Consider the following 14,265-nt stretch of genomic DNA (forward strand, 5'->3'; position numbering starts at 1 on the left):
GCTATTTTACTGACTGAACTCTGCTACTTATAATGGTAAAGATCATTGCTCGGTTACCATGACAATCTTACTCATGACAAAATCGTTAAGGACCTTTCATATATTACATCTTCTATTGGCCAATAGTGGACATGTGACTGTGTGAATGTTGTGAGACATTGCCTGACAACACCTTAGAGTTCCTATTGGCTGCTATATTTCAGCTTTTTGCATATGTGCTGTGATTGGCTGTTAGCGTTTAGAGTGTGACCATTAGTTCCAATGGCCCATTATTTTCTATGGGAAATTCGGGGTCTTTAACCCCTTAGCGACCCATGACGTATCTAATACGTCATGGCGCCGCGGGGGGTGTTCAGAGCGGGGTCCCGCCGGGACCCCGCTCTGAACGGCGCTGATCCCGGCTGACACGTGCAGCCGGGCAGTGCCTCTGTTAGCACTAATTAAGCACTTCAATGCAGCTGTCAAACCTGACAGCTGCATTGAAGGGCTTCAGACATCACATCCCTGGTGTCTAGTGGGTCGGATCTCCCCCCCGCGATGCGATCACGGGGGGGGAGATCCGTTCTTCTGCCCGTGCCGGGCCTCAGCGTCGGAATGACGCCGATCCCGGCTCGGCAGTAGATTGCTATGGCCTGCAGCAGGCCATAGCAATCTATGACCGATCTCATGGATCTTTGCTGTGTATATACACAGCAATGATCTCTATGAGAGATCATTGCTGTGTATATACAAGCCCCCCAGGGGGGCTTCTAGTGTATGTAAAAAAAAAAAAGTAAAAAAGTGTTTTTATTAATAAAAAATCCCCTCCCCTAATAAAAGTCCAAATCACCCCCCTTTTCCCATTTTATAAATATAAATTAATAAATAAATAAACATGTTTGGTATCGCCGCGCGCGTAATCGCCCGAACTATTAATTAATCACATTCCTGATCTCGCACGGTAAACGGCGTCAGCGCAAAAAAATCCCAAAGTGCAAAATTGCGCATTTTTGGTCGCATCAAATCCAGAAAAATGTAATAAAAAGCGATCAAAAAGTCGTATATGCGCAATCAAGATACCGGTAGAAAGAACGCATCATGGCGCAAAAACTGACACCTCACACAGCCCCATAGACCAAAGGATAAAAGCGCTATAAGCCTGGGAATGGAGCGATTTTAAATGACATATATTTGTTAACAATGGTTTGAATTTTTTACAGGCCATCCGATACATTATAAGTTATACATGTTATATATCATAGTAATCGTAACGACTTGAGGAACATGCATAACAAGTCAGTTTTACCATAGGGCGAACGGCGTAAATGCAAAACTCCCCGAAATCAAAACAAATTCGTTTTTTTTTCAATTTGACAGCGCAAATGATTTTTTTCCGGTTTCACAACATATTTTATGGAAAAATTATGCCTGTAATTGCAAAGTACAATTGGTTTCGCAAAAAATAAGCGCTCATATACGTCTCTAGGTGAAAAAATGCAAGCGCTATGGACTTTTAAACATAAAATGAAAAAAGCAAAAGCGCAAAAACGAAAATTGGCTTGGACCTTAAGGGGTTAAACGTAAATTTCTTAAAACGACAAATCCGATCGAAAAGAAGAATAGATATCACACCACACACCGCCGAGGGCTTCAAAACGCAGTATGAACGGAGTCTGTGCGCAAAGCGGTTCGGGCTGTATTAAACACAGAAAAATGGCTGGAAGAAGAATTCGGATTACAATATAGGGCTTTTTCAAGCACTATAATTATTTTTAAATGATCGTTCCAATTTAATGATCTAGACGCTATACAATACTCTGACATGTCTGGGTTGTGCTTAAGGAGGACATTTTGTACCTCCTTTACCGAGTGTCTCACATCTTCATCGCTTATACGGACTGCAATAAAATGTTTAGGCCTTGATTTTTTATTATGTTCTTGGTGTAAAGAATTACAGTCCTTCTCTTCAGCTTCTTCTTCTTCATCGTTATCAGTGGTCGCATCTCCTTGTCCCTGTCTGTTGTCCTCTTCCAGATTGTTCTCTTCTGTTTGTGCCAATGTTTCATACTGATGAATAATGTCCAAGATTGTCAGACCGCTTCCTGTAGACCCGAAGATGTTGTCTACACGATTCGCCTTGTCCCACACCACCATATCCCGATATTTGAAGTACTGAATGCGATGTTGGGGTATGGCGAGAACATCTACTCCTACCGATGATAAATCTTCCCAACAAAAAGCAGAGAAAGGCTTCTCAATTGTTCCTAAGAATCTATCCAGGTAACCAACTATAAAATGTTCTTTTGGCAAGTGCGAGTCCCATTGGATTCGGGAGATGACATCTTCAGCTGTCTTCATTGGAGGCTTTTTACCCTTTGGTTTAGATGTTTGGTCGCCCTTTCCTTTATCCTTTGTCACATGAGGGTGACTGGAAGCTGCAGCTTCTCCTTTGTGGGTGTTTCTACATTTATCCCCAAACCTGCAGCGTCCTACAAGAAAAAATTGGCATATGGTACTCACAGGTGTATCTTCCACCCACTCTGATGTTACACTGTCCTCATTCTTAGAGGCCACTCTTTCTGCAATGACCCCATTGTCTACTTTGTCGTCTTCCTTCATCGTGTCCCCATCATTGCCGGTATTCTCCATGCTTTAGCTTTGATTGCTGTGGAAAGAGAACACATGAAGTAATGGCAATGATAACAATGCCTTTAAAGGGAAACGCTGGTAAAAAAAATTTATTCTTTAACCCCTTAACGACAAAGGGCGTATAGGTACGCCCTATTGCCGGTAAGGGCGTTCAGAATGGGGCCGCACGGCGACCCCGCTCTGAACCGCGGCAGTCCCGGGTGCCGCTTGTAGCCCGGGACCGTAGGTATTAGCGGGCACGGTCCGATCGCCGTGCCCGCTAATACAGTAATCAGATGCAGCTGTCAAACATGACAGCTGCATCCGATTACCGGATCCAGCGTCTCCCTGGTGTCTAGTGGCGGAGATCGCTCCTCCGGGATGTTATCCCAGAGGAGCGATCTCCGTTTCTGAAGCTGGCCGGGGACCGCTCCAAGATGGCGCCGTCCCCGGCTCGGCACTCGTTTACTTCCGGCTGCAGCAGCCGGAAGTAAACGAGTGCCTATCTCATGGATCTCTGCAGCATATCTATGCTGCAGAGATCTCAATAAGAGATCAAAGTGTATATACTACAAGTCCCCTAGGGGGGCTTCTAGTATATGTGTAAAAAAAAAAAAATAGTGTTGTTGTCAATAAAAAGCCCCCTCCCCTAATAAAAGTCTGAATCACCCCCCTTTTCCCAGGTTATAAATAAAAGTAAATAAATAAACATGTTTGGTATCGCCGCATGCGTAATCGCCCGAACTATTAATTAATCACATTCCTGATCTCGCACGGTAAACGGCGTCAGCGCAAAAAAATCCCAAAGTGCAAAATTGCGCATTTTTGGTCGCATCAAATCCAGAAAAATTGTAATAAAAAGCGATCAAAAAGTCGTATATGCGCAATCAAGGTACCGATAGAAAGAACACATCATCGCGCAAAAAATGACACCTCGCACAGCCCCATAGACCAAAGGATAAAAGCGCTATAAGCATGGGAATGGAGCGGTTTTAAGTGACGTATATTTGTTGACAATGGTTTGAATTTTTTACAGGCCATCCGATACAATATAAGTTATACATGTTATATATCGTTTTAATCGTAACGACTTGAGGAATATGCATAACAAGTCAATTTTACCCCAGGGCGTATGGCGTAAAAACACATTTCCCCCAAATAAACAAAATGCGTTTTTTTTTTTTTTCAATTTCACCACACTTTGAATTTTTTTTCTGGTTTCGCAGTGTACTTTATGCAAAAAATTCAGCCTGTCATTGCAAAGTACAATTAGTGACGCAAAAAATAAGGGCTCATGTGGGTCTCTAGGTGGAAAAATGCAAGTGCTATGGCCTTTGATGCACAAGGAGGAAAAAACGAAAATGCAAAAATCGAAATTGTCTCTGTCCTTAAGGGGTTAAAGAGGGCCTGTCACCACTACTGATCTGACCATTTTATCAAATACATACAATGGCCATGAAATAACAATTTTGGATCACCTATGTTTATAACTATATGATGTGCTCTTCCTCTAGAAATGTATGTCTTAATAAGGAAGTGGGTGTTACCAGTTGGGGGGGTGTCATCTGACACTGTTGGCTCTGATTGGATAGCGTCAGACACTGTATGGACACGCCCCTAATTGGTAACACTTGGTTAAGAATAGATGAGGAGTGGCACATTACAAAGCTATAGAAATATGTGACCTAGAATGTGTATTTTAAGGACACTGCATGTACGTGATATAACAAACAGATCAGGAGTGGTGATAGGTCTTCTGAAAGTGTTTATCTAGGATTAGAATAAGTACAGCTACTTTCTAAAGAAAAAAAAAAACAGCAACTCACCCTCCTCAGGTTGTGAATGGTATTACAATTCAGCTCCATTCACTTCAACTGGAACTGAGCGGCAATACCACACCCAAACAATAGTGGTACTGTTTCTGGAAAAAAGCGGCCATGTTTTTCTGACACACTTAAGCCCATATATAAATTGGCACCCCCCCAAGGTGGATCATCAATTGTATTAGTAAAAGACTCTTTTTGCAGTGTCCATCTGATGCTTACCAGTGGTGGATGCTACTCGTCTGTCAAACATCAGGTACAATATATCATATTACATATACAGCGATCCCTCAACTTACAGTGGCCTCAAGATATAATACTTTCAATATACAATGTTACTTTCTGGACCATCGATACTTGAGACCAGACTCAACATACAATGCTACAGACAGTCCAGATCTGCGGGAGATGTAAAAAAAAAAAACGAGCTGATCGACCAATGAAAGTGGCCATTTTACTGGTAAAATCCCAGTACAGTGAAGTGCATTCACTGGTTGGCTGTCTGGTATCTCCTCTCTACAGTACAGTGTGATACTACATGTCCAGTACTGCTGTGTGTGTGTGTGTGTGTCTGGTATCTCCTCTCTACAGTACAGTGTGACACTACATGTCCAGTACTGCTGTGTGTGTGTGTGGTATCTCCTCTCTACAGTACAGTGGGATACTACATGTCCTGTACTGCTGTGTTTATCTTGTATCTCCTCTCTACAGTAAAGTGTGATACTACATGTTCTGTACTGCTGTGTGTGTCTAGTATCTCCTCTCTACAGTACAGTGTGACACTACATTTCCAGTACTGCTGTGTGTGTGTGTGTGGGCTGGCTATCTCCTCTCTACAGTACAGTGGGATACTACATGTCCTGTACTGCTGTGTTTATCTTGTATCTCCTCTCTACAGTAAAGTGTGATACTACATGTCCTGTACTGCTGTGTGTGTCTAGTATCTCCTCTCTACATTACAGTTTGATACTACATGTCCTGTACTGCTGTGTGTGTCAGGTATCTCCTCTCTACAGTATAGTGTGATACTGTCAAGGTCAGATTTGCTTTTCATCTGCCTTATTCCCAAGTGACTATCCCTGGCAAAATTAAGTAAGCTGAGCGCTAGCGACGAGGACATGACACCAGGCAAAAAGACGGCATAACCTTCTCTCTCAGCTTGAGTTAGGAGTGCGTACTCACGCTTTATTTGGTTTCACATGAAATTTATAAACTTTTAATACAGGTGGGGTTTCAAGTCACAAGACACATACATGTCACACTCTGATTGGTTAGTCTATAGATGGTCAGTAGCTTCCTGTCCTCCGCAGTCACGCTGGCACAACGTGATGTTTACCATATAAATTGTTTAAATCAGTGTTTCTCAATTCCAGTCCTCAGGCCTCACCAACAGGTCATGTTTTGAGGATTTCCTTAGTATGTCACAGGGGAGATAATTATACTCAGTGCATCAGGTATTATCACAGGTGTCCTTTGTATGGAATATCCTCAAAACATGACCTGTTGGTGAGGCCTGAGGGCTGGAATTGAGAAGCACTGGTTTAAATAATAGTCTTGTTCTTATGTCTGTGTTGAGGAGGGCCGGAGCAGGGACGCAGGCATGTGAGGAGGCCCGCATGACTGGGGTTTGAAGGAGGCGCACATAATGTCGTATGGGGGGGGGCGGAGCTTAAGTGATAAAAGTACCTGGGGTCTGGGCGACAAGCAGTCGGCGGGAAGAATCCTCAGCGGTGGTTCTCCTGCGCTGCTACTCTCCTGCAATGGCCGACATTATGGATCTCCTGGAGCAGCTTCGGGCTGCTGCCGGCACCTCGGATGCGGCCTGGCTGCAGGAGAGGCTCCGGGGTCTGTTGGCTGAAGTCCCGTCGGGGTCCGGCTCCTTTCCTCCCACCTCTCTTCCTCCCATCTCTCTCCCTCTCACTCCCTCCTCTCCACCTCACTCTGCTCCCCCTTCCGATACCCCCCCCTCCCGCCCAGGGCTCCCGGCGGGGCACCCGACGCACCTGGCCTCCTGCTTGTCTGAGTCCAGAGCAGGAGGCACTCGGCTCCAGGCGGCGCCAGCGGAGCCCCTCCAGGGACCCTCCGGGCCGAGTCCCGCGGCCTATAGCTGCTGATCTGGTCTGGGTTCGGTCTGGATCTGGGCTCGGTCTGGTAGGAATCCGCATTGGCCTGGGCCTGCGGCGAGGCGGCGGTCTCCCCCCCCCCCCCCCCGGCAAGGGGGCGGGGCCTGCGCGCTACCACGTCTGCCCCCAGCACCTCCAAGGTGGCGCGTCCCGGCGATGCTCCGGTCGGGCCGCCGGCTTTCCCCCTTGATTTCCTGAGCCCCTTCCTGAGCAGGCCCCAATCCAGGCCCGGGACCCGGAATTCGCTAGTAAGGGCGGATGAGTGCGGGGTGCCCCCAGCAGCTGCCCCGGGCAACCGCACAGCAGCAGCTTCAGGCAGTCCCCCAGCAGCGGCTCCAGGCAGCCCCTCTGCAGCGGCTCCAGGCAGCCCCCTGTCAGCAACTCCAGGGAGCGGGACACGGTTCCCAGGCGGCGGATGTGACCACGGCTGGGCAGAGGAGCTCCAGCTTTTCTTCGGGGCGTGATGATGAGACGACCAGGGGATCGGCCCCCTGGGGACTCCAGGACCAAGTGACCAGCGTTTACATTCTCCACAGCTGGCTGGTGGGCCCACAGCACCTACGCAGCTTGGTGAGTGTTTGTCCTTGTCCCATCCGTTCCCACCTATATTGATGTCGCAGGGTACAGGTGTTAGGCCCCCGTTGGGTTCCCCGGTTCCCTCAGCTAGCGGTTTGGGGGAGGGGGTTGGCAGATATGGGGACAGTATTAGCGAGTTGTTAGGCAGTGTGCGGGAACTTTTGGCCCGCTGTGAGTCGGCGTTTGGGCAGGGTAGTGGTGTGTCCCCGGTAGCGGCATGGATGCAGGAGCAGACGTCAGGGGTGGTGGGGGCTAGTTCAGTAGTGGCTAGTCAGCAGGTAGCGGTGCCTAGCAACAGTGGAGTGACGGTGTCAGTGCAGACGGAAAAGGAAGAGCAGGTGCGTTTGGACGATAGCGCGAAAGGGGAGGTGTATGTCTGCTTCGAGGGACCTTTGGGGTCGCACTTGAAAAAAGACATTCGGGAGAAGATATGGAAGGATGAGTATATTGAAATATTTTCGCTCCTTCCTTTAGAGAAATTTAACCTAGACAAGGGTAAAAAGGAGGACAGCAAAAAGGAAGAGGAGGAGAAGAGAAGGTAGCGGTTGATCCCTCAAACATTTAGTAACTGGCTACAGGCGTTCGCCATTTTGGCAAGCGTCATAGGTTAAAAGACGCCGGAACACTGTTCCGCGCTTTTCTGCTACATGGATGCCATTGGGGAGGCTCATCGTACGTACGGCGGCCAGGCCTGGCTCTGCTATGATGAACAGTTTAGACAGCGGAAGGCGATTAGACCGAGCATTAGGTGGGATCCTAAAGACATAGGTCTTTGGCTTAGGGTGATGGCCCCGACGCGTTATGGGTGCCCCTTTCAGGGTGGGGCCGGCACTGCTGGCCAGACGGGTGGTTTGGGATCGGCCTCTCAGTCCGGTCAGCAGGGCGGCCAAAAGTCGGGAGTTTGCTGGCAGTTTAATGAAGGGCAATGCAGATGGGGGTATAGTTGCAGTTTTAAACATGCCTGTTCCGTATGTAACGGTTCTACCCACGGGGCGGCAAAATGTTTTAAGAAGGGGCGGGGTAGAGGACCGGGGCAGGCTAATACCCAAGTGGGAGACGCCGGTGAATCTGGGCGCGATGCTCCCGCATCTAAATAGATTCCCCGATCGACAGGGGGCAGAATTATTGATTGCAGGTTTTCGTGATGGCTTTGTTATTCCTTCACCCTCCCATCACGTCCCCTCGTCGTTTTAAAAAATCTTAAATCAGCGTATCAGTATCCCTGGGTGGTTAGCGAGAAATTGGGAAAAGAGGTAGCCCTGGGTAAAATGGCGGGCCCTTATCATCTCCCTCCCGTAGATGACCTGATAAGTTTCTCCCTTGGGAGTAGTGCCCAAAAAGGAGCCTAATTAATTTTGGCTCATTCACCATCTCTCACATCCCAGGGGTTCCTCGGTTAACGACGGTATAGACCCGGACTTATGCTCCGTGGTCTAAACGACATTTGATGCAGCATTGAAATGGGTCCGGTTCTATGGCAGGGGGGCGTTGATGGCTAAAACTGATGTGGAAGCGGCCTTCCGTCTTTTGCCGATGCATCCTGAGAGTGTCCGGCTGTTGGGATGTCATTGCGACGGTGCATACTTTGTGGATTGATGTCTGCCCATGGGGTGTTCCATCTTATGTGAGTACTTCAAGGCCTTTAGTTCGTTTCTGGAGTGGGTGGTGCGCGTCACTTATCCACTACTTGGACGACTTCTTATGCATCGGCCCGTCTGGCTCCCCCATCTGCCGGTCATTGTTGGGTACAGTAGAATGGGTGGCCAGATCTTTTGGTGTCCCTTTGGCGCCGGACAAGACGGAAGGCCCCACCACAGAGCTGTCCTTTTTGGGAATCACTATTGATTTCGTGGCATTTGAATGTCGGCTGCCGGAGGACAAACTCCTGTCCTTGCGGCGGGACATTGACAAGCTGTCGCATCTAAAAAAAATGCCAGCTGCGAGAGTTGCAGTCCCTACTGGGCAGGCTAAACTTCGCCTGCAGGATCATCCCTATGGGGAGAGTGTTTTGCCGGAGGTTAGCGGCTGCCACGTCCGGTGCGACGGCTTATCATTATGTTCGCCTTACTAGGAAACATAGGGATGATTTGGGGGTTTGGAGGTCTTTCCTTGGGCAGTATAATGGCAAGTCACTGGTGATGTCGGAGGTCATAGATAGTGCTGACTTCGACCTTTTTACTGACGCGGCAGGGAGTGTGGGCTTTGGGGCCTATTGCCAAGGGCAATGATGCGCAGCGCGTTGGCCGCCCGGATGGGTCGGCTCGGCATTAGGGCGGAACCTGGCCTTACTTGAATTGTTCCCCATTGTGGTTTCAGCGTTCTTGTGGGTGGATGAGTTTTGGGATAGGAAGGTCAGGTTCAATTGCAATAACATGGCGGTGGTGTCCGCCATCAATAACCTGACGGCATCTTCTCCTCCAGTGATTCGGCTTCTTCGTTGTCTGGTTTTAGAGTGCTTGAAACTGAGTGCCTGGGTGGTTACGGTGCATGTGCCAGGAATCCTTAACTCAATTGCTGATTCTCTCTCCCGCTCGCAGTTCAACCGATTTCGGGAGCTGGAGCCAGAGGTGGAGTCCAAGGGGCTGGAGTGCCCGCGTCACCTATGGGAGCTGGGTTTCGAGCGGCAGGGCAATTGATTCAGGCTTCCCTGGCTACGGGTACGTGGACGTCCTATATTTCAACTTGGAAACTGTGGGAGGATTGGTGTCTTGCTTTGGGGGGGGGATTGTGTCGGACGAGGATAGAAAGTTGGCCCTGTTGTGTTGGTTGGGGGATATGTCAGTGTCTGGGTGGTTGGTAGCTAGATTGAACAGAGTTTTGGCGGGTTTGGCTTTCGGGTTTAAGTTGCGGGGGTGCCTGGACATAACTAAGGATTTTGTAGTGGTGCAGGCGGCTAAGGGTTTTCGGAGAGGCAGAGTGGCTCGGGATGATAAGAGGCCGGTTTGTTTTCAGCTGTTGGAGCGTTTGGGGGAGCAGACTGTTCGGGTGTGTAGTTCGATTTATGAGGGGGTACTCTTTAGATTGGCGTTCTCTTTAGCCTTTTTTGGGGTGCTGAGCATTGGGGAACCGGTGGCTCCGAGCGGTAAGCGGGTTGGGGGTTTGTTGAGGGAAGACTTGGTCCTGCATCCGCATAAAATGGAGTTTTGGATCCGTAAGTCAAAGACGGATCAAGTTGGTAAGGGCCGTCGGGTTGTTTTGGGCGAGCTGCCGGGTTCCGACATGTGTCCGTTTCGTTGTTCAGAGAGGTTTTTGGGAGTGCGTCCTTGTGGGGTATCCCCATTGCTGTGTCACGCAGATGGGGCGTATTTGTCCCGATACCAATTTACGGCAGTCTTCAGGCCGTGTTTGTCGGAGTTGGGGTTGGATGCATCCCGTTTTGCCCCTCATTCATTTAGGATAGGGGCAGCTACGGAGGCCGCTAGTTGGGGTTTGGGTGCGGATGTGGTCAAGCGGATCGGGCATTGGGAAGCTGAGCGTTTTAGATCTTACGTGCGACCGCAGCTAGTTTGAAGGTGGGGGTAGGGGGTGTTGTGGTAGAGCCAGGTTTCTGTCATGTGTTTGTTTTCTTCTCTCGTTGCAGTTAGAGCTCCTTGCCTGGTGTGGATGTTTGGTCATTCCTATGTGGCCAGAGGTGCCCGGCGTGCGGACGTACGCCCGAATGGACGGCAACTCGGGTTTCCGAGAGATGTCGCGGTGATAAGGTGGCTGGGCTTTAGTGGGATGGTATGGAGTAGAGTGTTACCGGAGTTACGGCGCTTTGCCTTGTTAGATAGGGTTCCTGATGTGTTGGTGCTCCATGTTGGAGGCAATGATTTGGGGGTTCGGCCGATGCGGGAGCTTGTCAGGGATATTAAAAATGACCTATTTAGGATTTGGACCCAATATCCGGGGCTGCTCACGGTGTGGTCCGAGATAGTACCTCGGTTTACCTGGCGCACGGAGCGATCAGTGGAGAGGCTTAACAAAGCCAGGGTGAAAGTAAACAGGGCCGTGTCGGGTTTTGTCATTCAGAATGGGGGTTTGGCAGTGAGGCATGTGGACTTGGAGAATAGGGGGGAGGAGTTCTGGTCGCAGGATGGTGTGCATCTCAATGCGGTGGGCATGGACCTATGGGCCCCGGCTTTGCAAGATGGTGTGGAGAGGGCTTTGGGTATGTGGGGTAACTCGCATGCTTGAGGGGGTCAATGCCTGCTCGCAGTGGCGGGGGGGGGGGGGGGTCCTTGTAGTTGGAGGTAAATTGGCGGGGGGGGGATCATCCTGGGTATGACCCTCCTCCTCATTTCTGCAAGCTAATTACAATGGCGGTCTGGCGCATGTGGACTCTTGAGTAAGGTTTATCACCGGAGAGTTGGTGGTTGGCATGGTAGCCATATTTGGCTTGGTGTTCCCGAGTCGGACGGGGCGGCTGGGGGCAATATATATATATAACTATATATATAGTTATGTTGTAGTATGGGCGTCAGATCTATGTAGCTACAAGGACCTCCATCAAAAGTTATGTTAGTCTGTTATAGCATTTTGAAGAATAATTTAATTTGGTTTACATTGTTGATAACTTGTATGTTTATATTTATATTTGTTAATAAATATTGGCTGCTGTGGCCATTATTAGCCAAACGGTGGTTTTGTGTCATTATTTGGGGTTTGAAGGAGGGGGGTGGGGAGGCCCAGGGGGGGTGGAAAGGGGACGGGGCTGTCATACAAGGGAGAAGGGTTTGACCTTGGTATTGTGGGGTATGGAAGCCGTACTCTGCAATACCAAAGTCATGGCTACGATGTGGATTCATGGTGCTTTTCTCATCGGCATGCTGCCAGCATTCCTCTCCTTCTTCTAGAAGCAGTTACAAGGCTGAAGCCATTTTAAGGATTACAATGTTTTTACCCAAGTAATAACCAAGTACCCAAGTAATAACCCCTTCATGGCCACCTTAACAATACTACATCTCCTCTCTACAGTACAGTGTGATACTACATGTCCTGTACTGCTGTGTGTGTCAGGTATCTCCTCTCTATAATACAGTGTGATACTACATGTCCTGTGCTGCTTTCTATCAGTACCAGGATGAGCTGCGCCTTTGGGCACCAGTTCAGGGCGACTTCATTTTATTTTGCTGGGACCCTGTGTGATCTGTACAGGACCCTGAAACCAGTCCTGTCCTCTACAGTCTCTTGTAGCTCTTTCTGACTGTTGTATGTGAGTACTTGCTGTATTGTATCCATATTAGTTAGCTGCTAGAGATGAGCGAACCTCGAGCATGCTCGAGTAGATCCGAACCCGAACTTGTGGCATTTGATTAGCAGTGGCTGCTGAAGTTGGATAAAGCCCTAAGGCTATGTGGAAATCATGGATATAGTCATTGGCTGTATCCGTGTTTTCCAGACAACCTTAGAGCTTTATCCAAGTTCAGCAGGCCAAGCTAATCAAATACCGAACGTTAGGGTTCGGATCGACTCGAACCTGAACCCTGTTCGCTCATCTCTATTAGCTGCTTATTTTCCTTTAAATTTTTTCTCATTTTGGGGGATTTAGAACCAAACACTAGTTTCCATAGCGTTTTGGTCTCGCCATACAATGGTCGTCACGGAACCAATTAATATCGTATGTTGAGGGACCACTTTTCAATTGAAAAAAACAGATGCATGTGTGTGTATCCGTTCTGATCTGTTTTTCTATTGACTTCCATAAAAAAAACACATCCTTTTTTTAGTGTACACAAGAACGTGGTCAATTCAATGCATTTTGATCAATTTTTGCAGTCCGCTAACGGACCCGTTTATTGGGAAAAAATGGATGAAAAAAGGGATAGATTTGTGTGCATCCATTTTTCAATTGACTTATATTATAAAAAAAAAATGATAAAAGCGCATCAGGTTTTTTTAGCGTACACAAAACCCTGGTCAGCCACGTTTGGGGTTTGCCGAAAAACTGATGCGTTTTGATTTGACCTTCACCATATATGTAAGAAGCTTCCTGGCACATGTAAGTTTTTGTCAGTCGTGGTCTGGTGTTCAGATGGAGAATGATCAGAACAAGCTGGATGAAGGCCACGATGAAAGTGTTCTCTCTTGCCACAGTCATGTGACGTGAAGTCTATTGGGCTGTCTCACACAGACACAATGGCACAGGGTAAAAGTCCCTCTGAGTCATTGACAGCAGCTCTCCCGCAGCAATGTATGACATTGAGGTGTGTCTGGGTGAGGGGTGGGTGGAGGTTACATGCATCAGCTATACAGAATTTGAAATAAAATTGTCTCCTGCGACAACTGCTGTATTACAAGGGTAATTTCCAATACCCCTGCGTTATTATAACACCCTATAGGCATACAATGATGTATGTGTCCCTCGGTATAGCAAATGCATTACTATGTTTTCCTATACTGTAAACTACATTTATACCATGCCAAAAGGATAAAGTATTAGCATGTGCCAGGTCCATGGGTCCCATAGATACAATTAATATGAACAGAAACTTACACTATTGTCAGTGGTGGGAAAACAATGAAGAAGATGCCAGAATGACCCTGATGACCAGTGAATGATGCCATACCCATACAAGAGAATGTTCTATACACTATCTGGTCATGAAGGCGAAGTCTGTAAAGCGGTAGAGCCATGATGGATGTGTCTGAATAATCAGTACTTACAGAGTGATGATCCGGTTATATACATGCCTCACCTGCAGGTTACGTCATTGTTCCCAGTTGTCAAAACAATGTAACAAACATATAGGAAGGACTCCAGTCACATGTCAGCTGAGTCATAGAGGATTTCCCCTGCAAGGTTTTCTGGAATTGATGTAATGTGACCTTTAACCACAAGGTGGCAGACTTGTAATTCAAGAAAGCAATTGTATCTAAATTCAGAGGGATTTCTTGTACACTGGTGCCTTGGATTATGAGCATAATTCGTTCCAAGACTCTGTTTGTAATACAAATCCACTCTTAAACCAAAGCAAAACTTCTCATAAATCGAATTATCTGGATAGTAAGAACTCTACCTAGTAGTACAATTGGTATTGTGGGTGTATTGCGAGTGCACTACTTGGTTGGCACCGGAAAACCAATAAATATATGTATTATTAGTAGGCTCTCTAGCATAATCCCCTTGCAACGGCTAAATCATAACTCTTTAGTAT

The 14,265-nt window shown here is 47.8% G+C and overlaps 1 protein-coding gene across 3 annotated transcripts; it reads right to left on the reverse strand.

The window, feature by feature from the left end:
* Nucleotides 1-1,455: 1,455 nt before the first annotated feature.
* On the reverse strand, nucleotides 1,456-13,895 carry LOC138769564 (uncharacterized). 3 transcript variants are annotated; one of them, XM_069948126.1, is made up of 2 exons: nucleotides 13,807-13,895; nucleotides 1,456-2,644 (listed from the first exon to the last, which is right to left on the reverse strand). In XM_069948126.1, the coding sequence occupies exon 2, from the start codon at nucleotides 2,626-2,628 to the stop codon at nucleotides 1,630-1,632; it is 999 nt and encodes a 332-aa protein (XP_069804227.1). In that variant the 5' UTR covers nucleotides 2,629-2,644; nucleotides 13,807-13,895; the 3' UTR covers nucleotides 1,456-1,629. The 3 variants fall into 3 exon arrangements, with proteins under 3 accessions (XP_069804227.1, XP_069804228.1, XP_069804229.1); XM_069948127.1 differs by having other exon boundaries at nucleotides 13,775-13,860; XM_069948128.1 differs by lacking the exon at nucleotides 13,807-13,895 and adding an exon at nucleotides 13,605-13,622.
* Between the last annotated feature and the right edge of the window lie 370 nt (nucleotides 13,896-14,265).

The sequence above is a fragment of the Dendropsophus ebraccatus genome, chromosome 12 (assembly GCF_027789765.1).
Source record: "Dendropsophus ebraccatus isolate aDenEbr1 chromosome 12, aDenEbr1.pat, whole genome shotgun sequence".
NCBI classification, from domain to species: domain Eukaryota; kingdom Metazoa; phylum Chordata; class Amphibia; order Anura; family Hylidae; genus Dendropsophus; species Dendropsophus ebraccatus.

Bases quoted from the DNA above. Each gene is read 5' to 3' on its own strand.
- LOC138769564 (XM_069948126.1), bottom strand. From the start codon at position 2,628: ATGGAGAATACCGGCAATGATGGGGACACGATGAAGGAAGACGACAAA.